The sequence below is a fragment of the Astatotilapia calliptera genome, chromosome 10, assembly GCF_964374335.1.
Source record: "Astatotilapia calliptera chromosome 10, fAstCal68.1, whole genome shotgun sequence".
Taxonomy (NCBI): Eukaryota; Metazoa; Chordata; class Actinopteri; order Cichliformes; family Cichlidae; genus Astatotilapia; species Astatotilapia calliptera.
Genome location: NC_137431.1, coordinates 13,408,826 through 13,429,789, shown reverse-complemented (window position 1 = coordinate 13,429,789; position 20,964 = coordinate 13,408,826). Strand labels below are relative to the sequence as shown.

Below are 20,964 nucleotides of genomic sequence, written 5' to 3'. Positions count from 1 at the left end.
TTCCATGGTGACAAAAGTAGTTTAGATATAAACAATTAACATTTCCCCTTTTCTGTTTCTCTTGCCATGTGATAGACACGTCTAGACAGTCATTTTAGTTGCGTTAAGATTTTATACAGAATAGAAATGCATGCTGATACACATTTGAAAGTTTTATTTTTTAAATATATTAAATCCAGTTTGAATGCAGTCTTTTCTTTTTAAAAAGAAAGCACTAATGTTTACAAAAGTAATACAAGAGAAGGCTGAAAAAAGTAAATTTTTCAAACAGAGTAGATATTCGGATATAAAAAACAAGTTCATGTTAAAAAAAACAGAATAAAATACAAGTTGCTCATAATTGCACTAACAAGACTAAGAATATTGGTCATCGCTCTCTACCCCTGAGTGTTAGTAACCCTATACATTAGTAATTATAAGGTAATGACATTGATCTACAGAGACAAGGTTTCACACAGTGACTCTCAGGAATGAATACAAACACATTTCAATGAGTAATAAAATCATAAAAGTGGTTTGGGAATGCTGATTATTGGTCTATTAAAAATAAAATTCATGAGAGAAACCGTATAAGGTCACTTTTCGGTATATTACAGGCATTTCTGCAGAACTTAAAAGGAACACCAGTTAAGACAACCACTTTGGGCTGCAAGAAAGAGGGTAGAAAATATATATATGGAAGGGCTTATAGTGTCTTTTAATATCTTACATAGGTAAGCATCCATATTTCTAAACACAGATGCTTTAACTGAACAACAATCCTGTGAGACACTTCATGTAGACTTGGTCGCATGGGGCACCTGTCCCATTCACAGACAGCTTTGCAATGGAACTGCCAAGGTAATGTTTTTCACTCATAGGTGTGTGTCAGAAGCTCATACAACAGTCTGGATTATTCACTTAACTGTGATTTACTGTCATTGCATTGTTCTGGGTCATCTTTTATCTGGTCTCTTTAAAAGAAACATGTGCAAAGGCTCAACCCCCTTCCAGAACACACACACACACACACACACACAGTAGTCATAACACTAGCACAAGGCTAGGAATATAAAACAGAGTCCCATTTACAAGTTTTACAGACTGGCCTTTATCCTCTTCTGCTGTTTGTTGCTGTAAAAAACTTGTGATGAAAGTGCATGTAATAAAACCTGGCCTAGTGCTTCAGATATTGAAAAATGAGTTACAGTTTTGCCCGAATGCAAAATCTACAGTTGCAGAAAAATGTACATTCCCCCTCGCTTTGATTTTCCATCAACCCTTAGAATCCAATTCCTGTTTTTCTAAGGCACATACTGTACCTTACCCGCTGTATTATTACATGATATCTCAGTCAATGCAATGACACAAAAGAGGTAAAGGTTTCCTGTCTATTTTCACCAGCAATGCTACAAATGTATCCAGTAGAAGACATTTAAAGACTTCCCAACAGCAGTCACGGCTTGGTCACAGCTCAAGGGAATGACATTTCAAAAAAACAGCCCCGTGATGCCCCAAAATGGCAATCAGTGAGAACGTGAAAACGACATCACGTCACAACTCAAGTCAGCGTTATGGCTAAAAATAGTGGACCTAAACAAACGGCTATGTCTGTGAGCAAATGTAACATACGGTACACATGAAAGATGCTGGACCCAACATAAAAATAGCTGAGATATTCAGTGGTCTCAAGTGGGCAGTGGAATGTTCTGTTCTGGACTGTCGACAGTATGGTGGGAAAAATTCACTAAGGTGTCATGGAGACTTAAAAAAATGCAACAATTAGCAGGAAATCAACCTAACACCCTTTAATTATCTTGTTCTGCTTTTCTTTCCGCTCTCACAGTTTCCCCACCTGATCATATATCCAGAAATGGTCAGCAGCCCTAGCAGAATATTAGCTTCCTTTTTCCCAGTGCACCATCCTGATTTAGTAAGTTGTACCTCTTATCAGCACTCTCCCTATTCTGCCCTATCCAGTCTTTATTTCAGCTACAATCCAGTCATCTCTTTATATCCGTCACCATAACAACCACAAATGTTCTGACAGATTTTCTGGCACTGCAGTGAGAGGTGAAGCCTCAGAGGGAGAGAGTGAGAGAAAAGAGACAGAGAGAGAGAGTCACCCACCCACCCAAAAATCGTGCACCAATAAATGTACACTATGTTCCCAGATCATGTGAGATGCTTGATTTCTAATACAACCTTGCAATCCTCTCCTGACTCATACATTCATTTATCTGTGCTCTGCACCGCCGCCAGACATGCAGATCAGATCACACTGAAGCTATTATAAAGCAGACATCACAAACAAATTGGTCAGCACAACCTAATATAGACAGGACATTGTAAAATTTGCATGTCAGTAGCTAACATCAGTCACATTAGCCCATTGTCAATCAAAAAGACAAAGTAATCATAAGTGGATCATTAATAAATTTGATAAGGGTAACACCTCTCTCCGCCTCTCACCATTCAAGTGCTGGTGCTGTAACTCCTTCTGTTTACTGTGCTGACAACAGGAAAGATGGTTGCAGTACAGCAGCAGTTGCATTGTCATGTAGTGGTCTGAACATGGCTGAGCTGCTGCTTATGTCCACAGCCCTACAGGAGCCATGCCTTCTTTAGTGTTCCGTGGAGGCAGCAAGTTTTCCTTACACAGGAACTTTAAGGGGAAATGGACCAGCACTCCTCGGATGGCCTTTAGTTCCTCTTTGGCCTGCTCGGGGTCTGTGTCACAGAGGCGAGCCACATTTAAATAGTCCCTCAGGGCTTGCATGCTATGGACACTGTTGCAGGGCAGGCACTTGAACACCTGTGATACAGTAGGGCCACAGAGCCAAGAAGAACAAAGAGCGGTGAGAGAAGTGAAAATACATATTGATACAATTAGATATATATATAAAAAGGTTTTTGGGTCAATTCACACCTTGTCATAAATGTTAACATTCGTTTTAGCAGTGTCATTCCAAACCAAGAAGAAGAACTCATCACTGATTGGATCGTCAATATTTATACTGGGGTCTGAAGCAGCTCCAACAAGAACCCTGGTATAGCAAAGAAAAGGCCAAAAATATTCAAATAACAGAAAAAAATATGGTTAAGTAATGACAAAACTGCACAGGTTTCCCATGCAGGATCAAATATTTTTGCTTGTCTGTGTGTAAAAAGAAGCCCATATACTTAGAGGTCTCACTCTCACATTTGTATCTTGTAGCAAAACTACATTAGACTATAAGTTGCTAATAAGTCATCAAGAGGCTTTTGCCCTGACCTGAAGCACTCTTTGCGTAGAGCAAGTGTCAGTGGTCCTGCCTGGTATTCCTCCCCTCCCATGATGGATGGGACCCTCTCTTCATCTTCCACAAATACTGCCAACTCACTGTCTCGGGAGCCCAGCATGCTACGGTCATTAATGTTGGCTGATCCTGGAGCAAAAACGGACAGTACAAGCATTTACAGTGTGTCCATTCAGAAGCATGATTCATGTAAAAAAATAAATTAATAATAATAATAATATATATATATATATATATATATATATATATATATATATATATATATATATATATATATATATATATATATATATATATATATATATATGTTTTAGCCTTATTTAAAATGAGTGCTGCTTTTTTTTTCTCTAGTTCTGCTTTATCTAATAGGTCCATGGACTGTTTAGAACATTTTGTTTATCTTTCTTCATGTATTAAGTGCAAAAGAAAAAAATACATAGAACCTATAGCCGACAACCTATAAGGTGTACAGAATATAGTGAGAAATCTCCAATGGATTCACGTCTATTTACTCTGGAGGAGGCTGTAAAATTTTGGAAATGGAGTTCAATATGTCAGCATGAGTCTCTAAAGCTCAAATCTGTCTAATGACAGAGATTCGGAGGTGATTTGTTGACAACATCCTGATTTTTTTTTTTGATTTTTTTGCCGCTGTTAGCCTCTGTTAGTGAAACTTTCTTTGAAGTGGTTCTAACATTTTTGACCTCGGATATTTTCATACAGTGTGAAAATGTATTCAGACTCTTTATCAGAGTGATCTTTAGGACACTCTAGTCTAACATTAGCTAGCACAATGTTAGCATAACCAGCTGTTGTTGCCATTTAGTTGGCTAATTATCAGCTCTCCAGATATTGGAGGATCACATGTCTGATCTGCTGACAGTAAGTAACTGCAGCAGTATCGACATTAAATACGATTGTTTAAGCGTGTTTTTTTGTTAGAGCACTGACTTCAGTTCAGGAGATAAAACAAACGCATGACCCTTCATACCTTCTTGAGTCTAAAGGTGCAGACATAAATTACATTTGTCTCCACACCTATGAGTTCACTTCTCCTCCACCTTTGGCGTACTGTGTATGTAGCTGTCTCTACCCACATACATAAAACATGATTAAGCGGGACGGCGATGTTCATCTGAATCACTGTATTCAAGAGGGTGGGGTAACATGGTTAACTTCCATCGATTAGTGCCCGCTTCTATGTATTTTTAATGGATTACGTTTATGAGAATGCATCAGTTTGTTGGAAAACGTACTTACACACTAATCAATATTTATAAGTATGTTGTTGAGTATAATATTCTGTTTTTCTGTTCAACAAACTCAAAAAACAACTTCACTGTACCTTTAAGAATTCAGATAAATCTTTTTAAAAGGTAATACAAAGCTAACTGTCATCAATAGCTAGTGGGTTCCAGAGCACGTTTAAGCAAATGCAATCCCTCTGTTCCTCCCACAAAGACTTGCATGTGAATCTGCATATTCATATGGAGTAAGCCTAAAATCTTAAAGAGTGTAAGGCTAAACAATGAAAGAAAGAAAGAAAAAAGAATTCAAAAGTCATTGCACTCATCCATTTTTTAAGTCGTCCTATTTTTTTTATCTTTTTATATATAAATGACTGTATTCGTTCATATCCGTATTCTACAGTTATAGGTGCTACTAAACTACATATAAAATGTATCGATTCAGTTTTATTGTTACACTGAAAGCCAAAAACACATTAAAAAAAAATCATATCAGCTGCAGGCAGCATTATGTCATCATCATTTTGTCATGAACCTCTGTGATGACTCAAGGTCAGAATTATAATCCTTGAATGCCCAGCGGTGACTCACCAATGATATAGCAGCGGTCATCAGCAATGAGGGTCTTGCTGTGAACATAGATGAGCTCTGTGACAGGTGACTCGGAGAGCTGGGCATGCGTCCTCAATCCGCACAGTGTGATGTACTCTGTCCACTGATCCTTCACTGCAGGCCAGAGCAGAATCACATTATTTACATGAGATGATGTGAAGTGAAGACCAGTAGAGTCAATTTAAAGGAACAACTCAAGGGGAAGGAAAGATGCATGTTAGCCAGGCAGCAAAGGCTGATGTCAGGCTGATTTCCGAGGTCTAACAAAGCAGGTAAGTGACAAAAAAAACTTACATTCGCTTAGTCTTGACAGGATGGAGAACTCCCCTCGGCACATGGTCCTAGGATGACAGAATAAAACCTTACATTAAGAAAGCCAGCCAGCATAAGGGGAAATAATTTAGGAATCTCACAAAAAAAACCCCAAAAATATCTAGAGCATATACAGAGAGTACACTTCTGGGCATAACATCAAAGGCAGATTTGGAAATGTGATGGATGATAGTGAAACCATAACATGGCCATGCTGCATTCTGGCAATAACAACATGCTGACAAAGCTGATTAAGAAACATCACTCAATGTAATATGTAATATGACTCGATATGCTCTATTCCAGTTGGACCAGTTGATTGATAGAAACCTTACATGCATGGTAGCTACCCCAACTTCCATTACCAGTTTTATTGACATGTCTTATGCATTTTCTATCAGTGACATTTCTGCTCAATCAGAAATATGTCTTTAAACCAGACGAAGCTGAGAAGTCTTGTTTTTACTGTGGCTTTCATAAGTTGTAGTGCTTGCTGATGTGTGGGCTGAGTGCAGAGTGCTAATGGGCGGAAAAGGCTCTCACCTGTAAGTGAAGTGCAGAATAGCTTGAATGGCATTTCCACCTCCTGTACTGATGTCTCCTTCAAATCCAGGAAGCAGAGGCACCACCACATACACCCTGTACTTCTTCTTTTCTCTGAAAAAACACAACATCAACACTGTACATTGTACTCTGCAGATAAAAGATGAGGTCTAATGTATATTTCTATTTGGTTTTGTTATTTCTTTGAACTAAACATTTTGTTTCAAATGTGTACCCCCAGTTTACCAGCTCAGTGATATTTGCATTTGTTCTTACATGTCTTGTCTTAACTTCTTTCACAAACTGCTGTTTTAAAGCCACAGCTTTTCTAAACATTTCAATGCAACATGGAAAAAAAAACACAAGATAAATCTGATGGCATGCAAGGACCTGAGCGAGTTTCTGCTGAATTACAAAGTATGGAGCTAAATCATGGTCAAAAGTTTTACTCATTTCAAAAAGGTGATTTGAAGTTGAAATTCTTTTTGATATAAAAATAATTTGAATAAATAATTTGTTTTCATGGAAATGACTTTTTTTTTTAGTTTCATTTTTTTCAGCTTCAAATTTTATTTTCTGTTACAAATTAATTTGTTTTTTCAGTTTCGGGCCTTTTCCCCCGCTTTTTTTCATTTGTCAAACTTTTGACCCTGATTTTGTGTTGTGGGCATGTGTCAAGTGGGCGAGGCATGGGCAGGGCATACACTAATGATTGACAGCCGTTACAAGTTAAAAATGAGCATCTTAGCTGAAGATGGCCACTGCTCCTTCATGGGATGCTGCTGGCCAACAAGTAAGAAACACTTGTAACCGTTGTATGTGTGTCTGAGCTGATAGAATTCAGCTACTTCTGCTTCTTAAATTGCCCAGGGACTGCAGATGGAAATTAGCTAGTAGCTAAATCTGGTACAAAACATATTTAATGAATGCATTTTGTACACAGCCCTTCCGAAAGACAATAGACAAATATTAGAAAACCAACACACTCAAATCATACCTGTAGGCACGCAGAATTCGATTCACGATTGCATCACCAATGCCATTATGGACAGTCTTCTGGTCGGAACAGCTGATGAAGAACTGGTTCTAAGGGCAGAGGCAAGGCAGATGGTGGCTCAGTATGAGGTGAGGGCCAAAGCTAGCAGGTAGCTGGCAATGAAGGAAGTGGGCTTTGGATATACTCAGATTCAGGAAAAGTCATTACAGTAGGCATGCTGGTAAACAGATTTGTTTTTTCCAAATCAGAGCCTATTCTTGGGCAACATATTTGCGATTACGGTGACAATTTTGTCCCAATGGGAGCCCTGACTGTATCACTGCTGTCTAAACCATATTAAGGCACAGCGAGCCTTAATATGGTTTAGACAGGATGACACACTGCCTGCTTAAAGATGTACATTTATCTGTAAAGTGCTACAATGTTAATCTTAATTACCTCGATGTAGATGTAGTGTTCACTCTTGTTGATGGTGTCGATGTAGGCGTTATGGATTGAGCTCTCACAGGTTCCAGTTGACCAACGATCAGCAGAGCGCAGCACCTGAGAAAACCCCAAAAATTCAACTTAGCACTGGATATACTTATAAATCATGCATATATTTTATCTCTTTTCAATGGTGTCATTTTACTATTACTGTGGATATTCACCATTGCAATCACACTTACATATCATATTACCATGGACATGTAAATTCGCCCATTTCTATGAATTTTAATAGGATACTTAACAGAAGAAATGGAGCAGATGCACAAAAAGGGAGCGCACCTCTTAAAGTTTGAAGACAGATTGTGTAATCTGAGGCAATGAGCCTGAAACCTGAATAAAGCAGCTACAGAACCTGATAGGAAAGCTACAACATAATGGGGAGCAAGGGTTATGGTTACAGGCCACCATCCACAATAGAAGTATCTGTTACTGGACACTCACTGATTGAGCGGTTTTAACTGCAGCATGTAACACTGGCTAAAAATACTGATTAAATACAGTTCTAACATATTGTCATCTTGTTTTTGAATTATTCTAACAAAACAAGCATCTTCACAAAGTTGCTAACGCACCATCTTTAGCAATATATTATTATTTTATTATTCTGTTAAGGGGATATCTGCTAGTTGTGCTGCTTATGCTGGTGTCTCTCTGGACCATAGATCCTATGAAGCCTGTTGCAAATGAGATACTGCCACTTGTAATCCCACTCTGTCCTTGGCATTGCATTTGTTTTCTCTGGCTTTACTAAACAGGATAAATATGTTGGAAGTAGTTTTGTTCTACAGGCTTTACTTTTGTTCCACCATCTGCCATAGCACAAAAAAAAAAACAACCCAGCAAATACTGAATAGCTGCATTTCCAACACTAGAACAGTGTCTCTTTGTTGTAGCACAGAAATACCCATCTGATTTCCTCTGTAAGATCTGACCTGGCAGCACAAAAGAATAAATTCATGTAAAAGTCAGTAGAGGTCTTTCATTCTTGGCTTGTTTACAGCAATTAAGGTCTTAAATAATTATTCAATAAGAATACAGTATACATATGACCAACAGCAACGTTTCATTAATGTGCACTCTACATGTTTTCAATTCTTCTTGCCGTCTTAACAGTGATGTTGAAAGCTCTCTTTACACCATGTCATTATAGCTTGGAGCTGTGTGACACAAAAAGTCTTTCATATGAGCACTGGCAGCTAGAGGCAAAGTCTTTGTGTTTTCCCGTATCCAAGGTTGACCTTCTGTGTAGGAGAACCCAGTTTCTATCAAGCTCTAGTGTGAAGCCTACAGTCCTGTGCAAATGAAAGTACAGACTCTTTTAGTTCTAAGGTTTTACATATCAGACAGAATAAAAAAAATTATCTGGTTCAAGCTAGCCTGCCCAAATAATCACCGCACCACCACCATGCATGACAGTGAGGTGTGACAGTATGAGGTGTGTGGTCTGATCTGCCGTGTCTGGTTTATGCTAAATCTGTAGAGTCTGCACACTCGGACACTGGAGGGAATTTGCTGGGACATCCACTCCTGGGAAGATTGGGGGCTATCTTTAATATTTTCCACTTGTGAATAATCTTTGTCACTGTACAAACATGGACTTCAGATTGTAAGGAAATGACCTTAAAAACCTTCCCAGATTGATAGGCAGCAACAACTTGCTTCTCTACTGGAGGTGCTCACACTTACTGATGATTAGTTAATGAAGTGCACTTGATTAGCAGCACCTGGCTGCTACTTACCCTCGTAATTCCTATGGAAGCAGTAAGATTGTACTAAGTTTTTCACACACTGCTTTTCATTTTGGCTTCATTTTTGTTCACTAAATAATGACAGGGTAATAAGTCATGTTTTGAAGTTCATCTGAGATTGCATTTAAATAACTGTGCAATGATGAGGTTTCTCTTGTTACATAAAACATTAGAAATGAAAGGGGTTACACTTTCTTTTGCACATGACTGAACTGCTGAAACAGAACTGTGGAAAGTTTTACAACCAGCTACAGTTCTGCAGCAAATATGTAAGCAGTGATGAATAAAACTATTATATAATAATATAATAATAAATACTTATATAATGTATCTAGCATGCTAATGTCACATCATATGCACGAAGGCTCACATCTTAACCTGTCAGTGTTTTGACGACAATGTATGAAAGGGCTAAAAAGGTGCTCTTTGGACTGCAGGAAAGATCTGAAAAACCTATGTAAACATAAGCAGAGTCATTAAAGAAGGATTTTAACACTGCCCGTGTAAACAACACATTCCTCTCAAATGGAAAAGTCTAGGCTTTATTAAGTGATTATAATCAATTAAATTTGGATTACAACAAAGTTAAAGGACCACAACAACCAAAGTGGTTCCAGTATGTTTTCCTGCGTGCTATCCTTGGCAATAGATGAGAATATGCTGGGCACTAATGATTGATTGATTTGTTCATGCTTTTGGAAACTATACTCAGCAGCTGTGGGAGGCACAGTGAAAGAGTTAGAGCCACTAACCTGTTTAAGATTACTTGCTCCTTGTATAATTGACAGCATATAAAGAAAATGGTCATGTTGACCAAAATGATATGTTGTTTTACTTTAAAGCCCACAAAATTCACAATTTAATTTGCATAATATGAATTTGCACATCTGTGCTGTTGTCAGCAACCTGGAACACACAACAAGCAAACAGCTCCAGATACAGAGTCCACCAGCATGTTGCTGTTGTTGTGGCTCTGCAAATTACCAGCTGGCTAACGCATCACATTAGTGTTACTACTGGTGATTTAAGCAAATTGGAAAAAAATATAGTTCTCAGAGGGCCATGGAAGTGGGTAGTTACCCACAGGGAATTCCTGGAACTGTTTAATCTTAAAGCACCTAAAACATACCCTGACCACAGTAGCACATATGTGGGCCTATCTGTGAGCAAAAAGACTAGAACTTTAAAAATTTTATATTTACACAGATGTTGACGTCATCTTGAGTCTGTGTGTGAATATACATACCTGCACTTTGGCTTTCTTGGACCCAGGCACAGTGAATGGCAGAGAGTCAGCAGTGGAATGAGACTTGGGGAGTAGGTAAGGGTAGAAGTCGTCTTTGTACTTGATTTTGAAGATCTGAAGAGGACAGAAAAAATGAATCAATTTCAGTTTTGTCACTTTCCTGTTACTCATGTTTCCAAAGCATTGCTTAAAGGTTTTTAAGCAATACTTCTAATGGAAACATGAGGGTTGGGGATGTTTTTGTTTTTTTTAGGACTTACTGTATGAGTCATATTACCACACAGGATACAAGGTCCAAGTCAGTAATACAGGAGTCTGATTATTTTAAGCTCTGTTTTAGTAAAGATCACCTATTTTCAATCCAATGTTTCAGTTTCACAACTTTGGATATTTATAGTATAAATGTTAAACCAACCTGTAGCTTGTACACCTATAGACTCATTTGTAAAGCAAAAGTGATGTTTACAATATACATATAGATATTTAAAGATCAATGTTAAAACTATTGCTGTTTAACACAGCTTTCTTTTGTGTCTGACCTTGGTAAAATTCCAGCGCTGGATGAAGTGGCGGGCTACATCCCTGGCAGCTTTGCCATGAAAAGCTGCAGACAGGTCACGCCACGGCATGCGAGGAACTGTAGTACGATCAATGTTATCTGACAAGATAAAAGAGGGGGGAAAGGAAGCAAAAAAAACCCAAAACAAGTCTTTCATCTCTCTGTTCAGGCATTGTCAGTGTATGTGTGTGCATGAGCTGCTGAAAGAAATTTAGATAGAGTACCTTCAAATGGTCTATCCAGCTGGACCCAGTCTCTCTTGATAAAGTTATTGTAATCTTTGCCAAGCCACAGTTTAGTGTTACCAGTCAAATCATGTGGGTCCTGCTCTCCTTGCTTATCTGGCTCAGATGTTTTAGAGCCACCAGCCATACCATTGCCCTGGATAACAGAGTCATCCATTACAGTCTGTACGGTTCACAGTACATTCTTACATCTACATCGTTCCTCGTTTCGCCTTCAGTTACCCCGTCGGTCGTCTCTGTCAAACCAAGGTCAGTTAGGTGATGCTGGCTGTCATCCCATCTCCCAAAAGCCAGGTCAAGCCCCCCTACAAAGGCTACTGTTTGGTCAATGGCCACCATCTTCTCATGGTGAGCCCACAGAAACACCACAGAAGACACGTGGTCAGGATGCCGCATCACCTGACGGATCAGTGGGTAAAACTGGTGTTAAAATGTGCATTCAGGGCTCTTTTGACAGTTATTTGTGTCCCTCCTCTCCTACTACTCTACAAGACATTGTGCAGAGAAGTGAAAGACCTTGATGTTTGGGTGCATATTCATTAGAGTCCTCTTGCTGTGCTCACTATTGATGCCAAGTGCCATCTCTACCTCTTTGTACAGCAGTACACACACTTTGACTCCCATTTCCTGCAGAAACAGGTTCATTTAAAGTAATGTTATTTAAAAAAAAACTCTACAAATTATATACATTTTGAAAAAGAAGAAGAAAAAAAAAACAAGATGGCAACAAAAACAAGACAGAGAGACTCCCTACTGCTTTGCGTTTGAGGATCTCATCGAGCCGCCAGTAGTAGTTAGTTGCTGGTCTCTTTAGGAAGACTTCAGGACTGAGCCTGTGAAAAAAGCCCAAAAAAAAAAAACAAAAAAACGCGCACACACACACAGAATACGTTTCCAGGTTTAACTAAAATATTGAAAAATTATAGTTACATAAAGATTTTGATCAGCAAATCCAGACATTTTTGACACCTACCACCAATCTGTGATGAAAATCTCCTCCTTGGCTTGTTCGAGAGCATCAGCCAGGTCAGCGAAGTAACCACTTCCATTCACATACCTTCAAATAATGAAAGGTAAATTGAGGACAAATCCTAAAAGATTATTGGAATTATTACAAATATGAGCCAGACTACATAACTGACCATTTAGTGAGCGTGTTCTCCCTCGGTGGAGCGAATCCTTCGAAGCGTTGCGTTTTGAGAAAGTCACATGTTTCTGCCAGATGCTTGATTTCAGAATTCCACCATTGACTTTGCCTATAGCCGTTGCACTTGATAATCAAATTCCTGATTAAAAGGATTAAAAGCACAAAGGCAATACGTGCATCACAAACACAGCAAAAACACGCAAAACTCAGTACATATAATACACAAAGACAAAGCTGACCTACCGATTAAAGTTCTCAAAGCACACTCCATATTTGGTGCCTGTGTCAGCACGACCCACTTTTGTTTTGAACTCTGGATCAAACAGCAGCACAAAGTCGATGCTGCCACTATCTCGTTTCATGTACAACAGGAAAGAGTCTTTCACCACCAGCCAGCGGCGTGACCAGCGGAAGCAGATCTGATGATGGCCTATACAGTTCAGGCCTAGGATTCGGTGACCCCCTGACCTCTTCAAGATATATCCCTCCCTGAGTCAAGATCAGACATATTATGCAATGAACACCTGCCATACCCTTATTCACTCCCAACCCACTAAAATACATGAGCTCAGTGTTTTGCTTACAAGCCCTTGGGTCCAAGATCAGAGACAAAGGAGAGGGGACTGATGGAGAGGAACTCCAGCTGCAAAACAAAATATAACTCAAAATGCAGTCATTTTACTTGAGATTTACTTTGTATGTCGAGATGGTACAATGAAAAGTCTTGAGCCACTTCCCTTTTCTTTGTATTTTGCTAGAAACATTAGAAATAGGTGCAACAATTTATTTAAAAATGTCCAAACATACATGGGAGTACAGTATAAAAATCAAGAAAATCAGGTACTGTACAATTCTAACAAGCTTCAAAGTCAATATTTGGTCATATTTTGTCCAACTCATGACTGAGAGTGTTCCACTGTGGGTTTTTCTATCCACGTATCCTTTGCTGCATTGGCATAAACCTGTTGCCAATTAGAGGCTTTCTAGATGGGTATTGTATGGTGAATCAAAATGTGAAAGAATTTTTCTGTGTTCGTGCCAAGTTTTAGACTAATAGCTTTGTGGGAATCATTTTGTTGTTACAAAAACATCATTTCATTCTTGTAAGACTATGTTATCTTTTGCATTTTTGGTAGATTCATTTTATGAAAGTGGGTTAAATTATGTGTTTTTATGACAGGCTGCCTGACACAATTTAAAACCGATTCTTTGTTAAGTTGTCTGTTAAGTGTAGACAACACTGGTTCATTCCTTGGGTTAGGTGCATCTTTTGTACTTGAATGATGTACTTGAATGATGAATAGGTATGCGTTAAGTGTCTTAACAAACAAAAAGACATTTCTCTAAAAATAGTCAGGTACTAGGACTGAAAATGTATGAAAAATCAGCCATTTTTAAAGAATATCTTGAAAAGGTCTGGGTCCTTGGAAGCAAAATATACAGAGGGCTGATTTAAAACTTTTGCAATGTAGTGTATATATTATTCACCCATGCTTACCATGCTGCTATCATTTTTACAGAATGTGTTCTCCAGTAGACAATTCAGGTACTCCTCAAGGTATTTCTGCATTAGAAGAGCACATATTTACAATTTACTTACCAGCTGCTACTTGTAAAATTATGTGATGCTTCAAAATATGTTCAGTGTGTGGAAGACTGATTTATATACCACTTTGCTGGAGGTTCTTCTGGCCCGCTCAGTCCCATGTAGGCTGGGCATTTCCTCCGACATATTTCTCAGCTGCTGCCTCTCCTTTGCAAATCTTTGAGGAAAATTTGAATATTCAAAAACATTCTGCGCTTGAGAGAACTGCCATAAAAAAAGCTCAAAACAAACAATTACTCAGATTTCAACTGCATTAAGAGAGAAAGGACAAGTTGCACAGTTAAATCGATCAGCACACCAACCTTCCAATAGGCAGTAAATGAAGCATCATCTTGTGCTTGTAAAGGTCGCGATGCACCTCCTGAAAGTTCTTGTACTTCCTCTTTATAGTCCAGTGGAACTGGCCATGTGTTAGATGCAATGTATACAGGGTCCCAATACTAACCTGGAGGGACATCATTGATATCATACAAAAACACAAGTGTGGTGGTGAAAAAGGGGAACCACCAAATGGCAAAAATTTGAGTGATTTGAATGGAATAGAATTTTTCTTATTAGCTCTTGTTTTCATAGCAACTGGACTGTGTTTTGCCAGCCACAGCTTTAACGTAGTTCCCAGTAAGAAAGAAAGCCACAATTTGAATAGACAGATGAATTTATCTCTAAATCACTTACTTGGAAGATAAGAGTTAAGACACCCAAAGTCCTTTTTTAATTGCCATTTTGTAAGTGCTGCAGATCAAAGATGAACCAGGAAGTAGCGTAAAGGTTTTTTTTGTTTCATATCCTCCTGAGAACCTATGTCCTCATATGGAGAAATTACATTTAGGCTTTTACGCACGTTCTACTTCATTCTACTCAATAAAGTGTTTTACACTTTGTAAAAATAAAAAAGAATGACCCCAAAAAGTTGATTCTGTTCATCTGGACAGTGAAGAAGTCACTTTCTCCCACTGAAAATACTTTACTGTGTTGTAAAATAAACCCACTGTTTCCACATGCAGACAGTTTTTATAATCAGCTAATCCCAAATAGCTAAGATTAAAAATGCATTAAAAAAAAAGTTTGGGTTTCCGGAGGATATAAGCAAATCAGGCAAGACATTTAGCATGTGGATTGGATTAAAACACGTAGAAACAAGTTTCTAATTCTACTTACATTCACCGTTCTGGACTGTGGGAGAAAGAAAATCAGAGAATGTGGATACCAGAATATGGAAAGTATATGCAAACTGACTGAGCCATCCAACTAAAACTCAGGAGTTAACTTACAAATAAAGTGACATGAAGATCAGTACTTGTTAAGATACCCATGAACTTCTGCTTTTTAATATAAATGACTATGTAGAAATAAATGTGACTGACTGTTTCATGGTCATATGGTTGGTTTCAGATCACTTAAATATTATCTTTAGGACTCATTCAACAACAGTCATAATAAAATTCACCACAAATGAAATTCTGCTGTTAATCATTTTGAATGCGAAAGAAATTTGATTTAAATGACTTTGAACGTGGCATGGTTGTTGTCTCTGGTGCCTTGCATCCATGGTTCAGGCTGCTGGTGGTAGTGGTGTAATGGAATGGGGGGGTATTTTCTTGTCACACTTTGAGCCCCGTACTACCAAGTGAGCATCATTTAAGCACCACTGAGCATTGCTGCTGGCCATGTTGATCCCTTTATGGCCAAAGTGACAGCACACTGTAAAACCCTGAAACAGCCTGCTCAGTAGCAATAAAGTTTTCTTTTGTAATTTTATCGCTCCTTTCGCTTCACTATGACTTAACGTCATGGCAAAGTAGTCAAATTTATCCCTGGCATGTCCTGAGTCAAAATCGAAAATGGGATTGTCTGTTGTTACACAGTTGTAAAGAGTTACTTATTAAGCATAAGTGTGTGTGTTTTCACTTTGGGCCCATCAAGAGCTTTCTATAAAGATTCATTAGTATCCCAAAAAGAAAAAAATGTAAAGGGTATTTTTGTAAGTTTATGGAGGTACCCTTGAGCGTGTAGTGTGCTTCTCTGTGTTGTCCAGTCTGCATTTAACAGGAACATCAGGGATGAAATAAGGTATACCCTTATCTTCTATTTCGGAAAGACGATGCACCACGATGAAAGGACGTCCTTCTGCGATTTGAAAAATTGAAGCAATCAAGAAAAATGGTTTTCTGGGAGCTTCTATCTTAAACTAAATTCATTTTCGTCGTTTCTCACCACTGCGCGACATGAGGCCATCTAGCTCGTCTTTAGTCAAATCGTGGCAGTCGTGTGAGAAGCGTCGTCTATTAAGGCTTTGGGCAGCTGCGCTCTCTGCCAACGGCTCGATCACGTCCTCTGGACTGGCCATAGCTCTGTTGCACAAATGATCAAATGCCCTGGTGAGAAGACAAAAGAAAACAGTCCAGAGATCAAAGACATGTGAAACTGTGGCCTTTCTCGTGATATAGATCATAGCAAAATCGGATTTTAAAGCAAGAGTATCTGACTTCAGATTTTCTGTAGGAAAAGTAGTAATAAAGGCAATAATACAGACCTGTAACCACAAACATGTCAGCTTTAAAACAGACAGAGAGATGCAGTTTAAGTGTTTGATGCTTAGCAAAATCCGTCAGTGTGATCATGACCTTGAAGTGAATCTAATGCTCAATAATGATGACATATCATGATTGCTCAACAGGGGGAATTCAAGGACAACCACCATTATCACTTCTGTAAAAACAGACTGCTTTAGATATCACTTGCATGAAAATAGAAAGTAAACTGGAAATGTTTGTCAGCAGCGACCTGCTAGGCAAGTCGTTTATGTCAAAACATATGAGAAGTTTAGGACAAGGTTACTGGTGAAAAAAAAGGGTGTGTGAAACCCTTTGTGTTGCATGTTGGTAAATGTAGAATAGCTGAATGTTTCCTGGAAAACGAGGCTTAAGAAAAAAGAGGGAGGGAGCCTGTCTCTGTTAAGGAGAGAGAGTTTGAAACAAGGGTAAGAAAGAAAGAAGCATGATCTGCGTCTGCATTCTTTTTATCAGAAACGTGACTTTCCACTTCCACTACAAGCTACACAGGATCATGTGTAGCAAAAACAGGTTCAGGAAGAATAATAATTGAAGATCCCGTCACAATTACTGTGTCGGGCGTAAACTAGCATCTACTAATAAGGAGACTAAGAGTGAAAACAAAAGGAAATGTGACAGATGAGCTTAATAATCAGCACTTTGTGGCCAAGATTTCTTTCCACTTTTTGCTCATGTAATGAATCAAAAGCACTGCTGTTGAAGAGATCTGCACATTTGCACAGTGTATTCATCCCAAATGTGTCATCTGTACAGCCAGGTTTTTTTAAATATAGATCACCACTGCGTATATGTTGTATTCGTATAAGCTTTTTTGTCTTGACAACAATCTGGTTTAGATATTAATTCCATTAGGATGGATCTTCCCCACCTTTGCTTCCCAAGAAAGCACAAGTGACATTTTAATTGCTGTGGAAAAAAATCTCCACACTAAGGCCATACTCAATTTCGGCTATTTCAATTTATACTTTTGACTTTTTTTGGTTATTTCCACTTATGGAGCTGGATCTTTTTAAGACACTCACATGTGAGATCTTTGGTGTTTCCACACACTTTTAGGTGTTATACTTTCGTATGAAAGACTTGCTCACACTTGTCCCTAAGCAAGCAAGACGCACAATACAGAGATAAACATGATAAAAACTAAACCAAAACAGATATTTCTCATTAAGTACCAAACCCAACTAGCTGCTGTTATCTGTTTACATTTTGAAGGACTAAAGTGTTAAGTGTTGACTTAACGTGATTTCCCTGCATTTTGCATGTCTGAGTCAAACTTTACCTACACTGTTTGCTCAGGTTACTTTCACGGTAAATACTACACTATACCCACACTGTGTTTTATAAAACATGAGACTAATCAAATTGGAATGCTGTGACTGGCTGAGAAGTAAGCTATTAGCAAGAGTCCAATGATCGCAATCCTTTAAACACACACGCTATGTGTCAAGAACAATGTGGCTTTGTTTGTGTGTATGTGTGGGGTGCAATGGATGACTTTTATCTCTCAGCAGTACCGACTCTGGAGCAATTACAAATACTATCAAACACACTGATAGCAGTGCTGTGTTGAATTCAAAACATATTTTGTGTTTGTTTGGATAATGAAAAGGCAGGAGGTGAGTTCAAATCCACCATCTAGTTGGAGCCTTTCTGTGTGGAGTTTGTATGTTCTCCATGGGTACTCCAGCTTCATCGCGCAGCCCAAAGGCATGCAGTCACTGCGGTTATGTGTGAATTTCTCTATGAATGGCTGTCTGTCTCTCTGTGTCGGCCCTGTGACAGACTGACTACCTGCACCCTGCCTTTTGCCCTGTGACAGCTGAAATAGGCTCCAGCTTCCAGAAATTGAATGGATAAGTGGAAGAAAATCTATGGATAAAGGGATAAATAAGGAGATTCCTGACTTTGCTGACTCCCAGTGGTTATCTCAAACAATGACACCTGGCAAGGGAAGGGAAATGTTAGGAGACGATCAGCAAAACAATCACACTTCACATAGCAGCTTAATTCCATGCAGTTTTCACTGATGGCCTCAACTAGATAAGGATGGCACACCCTGCAATGATGATGTACAATCTGACATCACAGCTGGGTGCGTGTACAGGTGCAGCAGTGTACCTCTGACAATCCTTCACCTGCAACCTTCCCCCTCCGTTTTTTAAGCTGTTTGCATACCCATCATATTTTCTTTTTCTTTTAAACATCATTCATCAGCTCTTCAGCCTGAACATCAGCTGACCTATTTAAAAAATGGTCTTCCCTTGATTAAGGGGAAGTTGTGCTTTGCATACATGATTTTTAAAATGAATTTGTATGGGAAATCTACGGACCGACTCTAAAACGTGCAACCAAGTGACAGAAGACAATTGTTAGTCATCAACTTGATGACTGAAACAACAGCGCTGAGTCAACACTTGCTTACCATCAGCATTTTCCCCCAAAACTGTGCTGTGGCTAAGAATAGTCCGCCTGATCACGTTTTTAAAGCGTTAGGGCAAAAAGTCAGTGTTTAAAAAAACGTCTTAAAGAAAGACAAAGAGAGAAATAAAACAAACATCTGATGGAGTTTTCTTAAGCACACACCCTAATCTACACTAACGAAAATCACTTTTTAATTTTTTTCGCCAAAGACAAAGCATCTATAAGCAGCAAAGTCTACTTAAGACTCCAGGCTGGAAAAGCTGAAGGCTAAGTTTTGGCGTCTCCACCCTTTCCCTGTTTCCCTACTACAGCCACAATCCACAAAGAGACTCGGTGTAGTTTAAAAAAAAAAAACTTCCCATATAAAGACATCTGTTGGAAACAAAACATAGATTTAAGCGCGGCACTAATAGGATCGCCGTATTCCTTATCTCTACCTGCGAGTTTGCAGCTGGACAATCCGCACTCGTCAGTACTGCGACAACACAGCGGGTGGAAATAGAAGTCCGACATAGGCCTGAAAAAATACTTACTGTCAGCTAAGTTCGAGCCACGGATCGGCTCACGGCGGCTCCACACTCAGGGCGAAGAGCTTAAAGAGTCATTCAAAGTAACAAAAATGTTTCATTGTAGCCCAACCGGAGTATCAGAGAAGAGTTCATCAGTGTTAACCGTGGGTGATGCACGCTTTAGTCCCACCCACATTATTACTGGCTGTCCGATGGGACAGCGTGAGGGAAAAGATAACGTGGAAATGGTTTCTGCTGCTTTGCCACTGTTATTAGGTAAATCATACTATGTCCCTTTTTATTCTTATATGGAAAAGAGCCCGGTGATGTTCGGAATTTTGACACAAAACAAACAATGACTTCCTCCCCCTCCGGTACCTGCGGCTGTGTACATAGCAGGCGCATTCATGGACTTAGTTCACGTTACTGACGTGTGGACTGCCACAATTATCAAACACGAACACAAGTCCCGATTTCATACTTGTCAGGAAACATATATGCAGGAATTCAGATACACGAGAAGGGAGTAGGCGGCACGTATGCCATTTTCATGAGAATCACGTAAGGTATCAGGAGACTTCCGATTATATATATATATTTTATTTTATCCGACGAGATACCAAAATTTACATCTAAAACGCGTTTTTAGGACAAACCAACAATGTGTTTTGTACAGTTTTATTTAGAATAAAAAACTGTACAAACTTTAACGTTGAAGTGGGACACCGGAAGTACATGTTACGTGAGCATCAACTAAAATCAACCAGATTTAACTTTCATTCTAGTTTTATCTGTATTCCTATTTTCGAAGATAAACCGTGCATTATTAGATTAAACGAACAGAGGTATGGCATTTTCATATTGCTAGTACCTAAAAAAAGAGTTGATGACTCACGCCCATGCAAAGTGAGCGAAATCTGGAGAGTTGTTTGCATGTTAACCATAAACCAGCTTCCTCAGCCACAGCCCCGCCTGACAGGTTGGAGAAATAATTGAAATGACTAAAAAGACTTTCCGGACTGGTTTTCGAAACAGGTACAGGTTTTAGATGACAGCACACATGCCTAGCCTGTAGCTGAAGTTGCACACGCTGAGAGAAAACAGTAACAATGTAACAGCTGAACTTTAGACTTGCTGTATCTAAAGCAAACATACTTCTAGGACTTGATATTAAAAACACAGGCGTGAAAGGTTTGGTTTTTACCTTTTGAGTTTGATTTTTTTCTTTTCTTTTTTTACAATCTTGGTTTAAACAGTGATGTGACAGGTTGATGTTTTCGGGAAAATCAAAGACAACTCCAAAAACTGGTGTGAGGTGGCGCTATTAACAAAGTATCCCTAGTGCAACTTTCCACCACATGGAGGCGTTCAACCACAAGTCTGACTGGATTTTTAAACAGCAGTCTATCAGTCACACAACAGTCAAACCTTT

At 38.9% G+C, this 20,964-nt stretch overlaps 1 protein-coding gene across 5 annotated transcripts; it reads right to left on the bottom strand.

Moving 5' to 3' along the window:
* Positions 1–139: 139 nt before the first annotated feature.
* On the bottom strand, positions 140–20,955 carry pld2 (phospholipase D2). 5 transcript variants are annotated; one of them, XM_026181663.2, is made up of 25 exons: positions 20,404–20,955; positions 16,244–16,404; positions 16,029–16,156; positions 15,188–15,202; positions 14,332–14,474; positions 14,093–14,186; positions 13,922–13,987; positions 13,008–13,066; positions 12,667–12,912; positions 12,419–12,562; positions 12,250–12,333; positions 12,031–12,109; positions 11,793–11,903; positions 11,499–11,675; positions 11,256–11,412; positions 11,012–11,130; positions 10,473–10,586; positions 7,428–7,532; positions 6,990–7,078; positions 5,993–6,106; positions 5,432–5,478; positions 5,117–5,251; positions 3,254–3,407; positions 2,909–3,026; positions 140–2,794 (listed from the first exon to the last, which is right to left on the bottom strand). In XM_026181663.2, the coding sequence occupies exons 2-25, from the start codon at positions 16,374–16,376 to the stop codon at positions 2,570–2,572; spliced, it is 2,856 nt and encodes a 951-aa protein (XP_026037448.1). In that variant the 5' UTR covers positions 16,377–16,404; positions 20,404–20,955; the 3' UTR covers positions 140–2,569. The 5 variants fall into 5 exon arrangements, with proteins under 5 accessions (XP_026037448.1, XP_026037446.1, XP_026037450.1 ...); XM_026181661.2 differs by having other exon boundaries at positions 20,737–20,955; XM_026181665.2 differs by lacking the exon at positions 20,404–20,955 and adding an exon at positions 19,461–20,052.
* Positions 20,956–20,964: the final 9 nt, after the last annotated feature.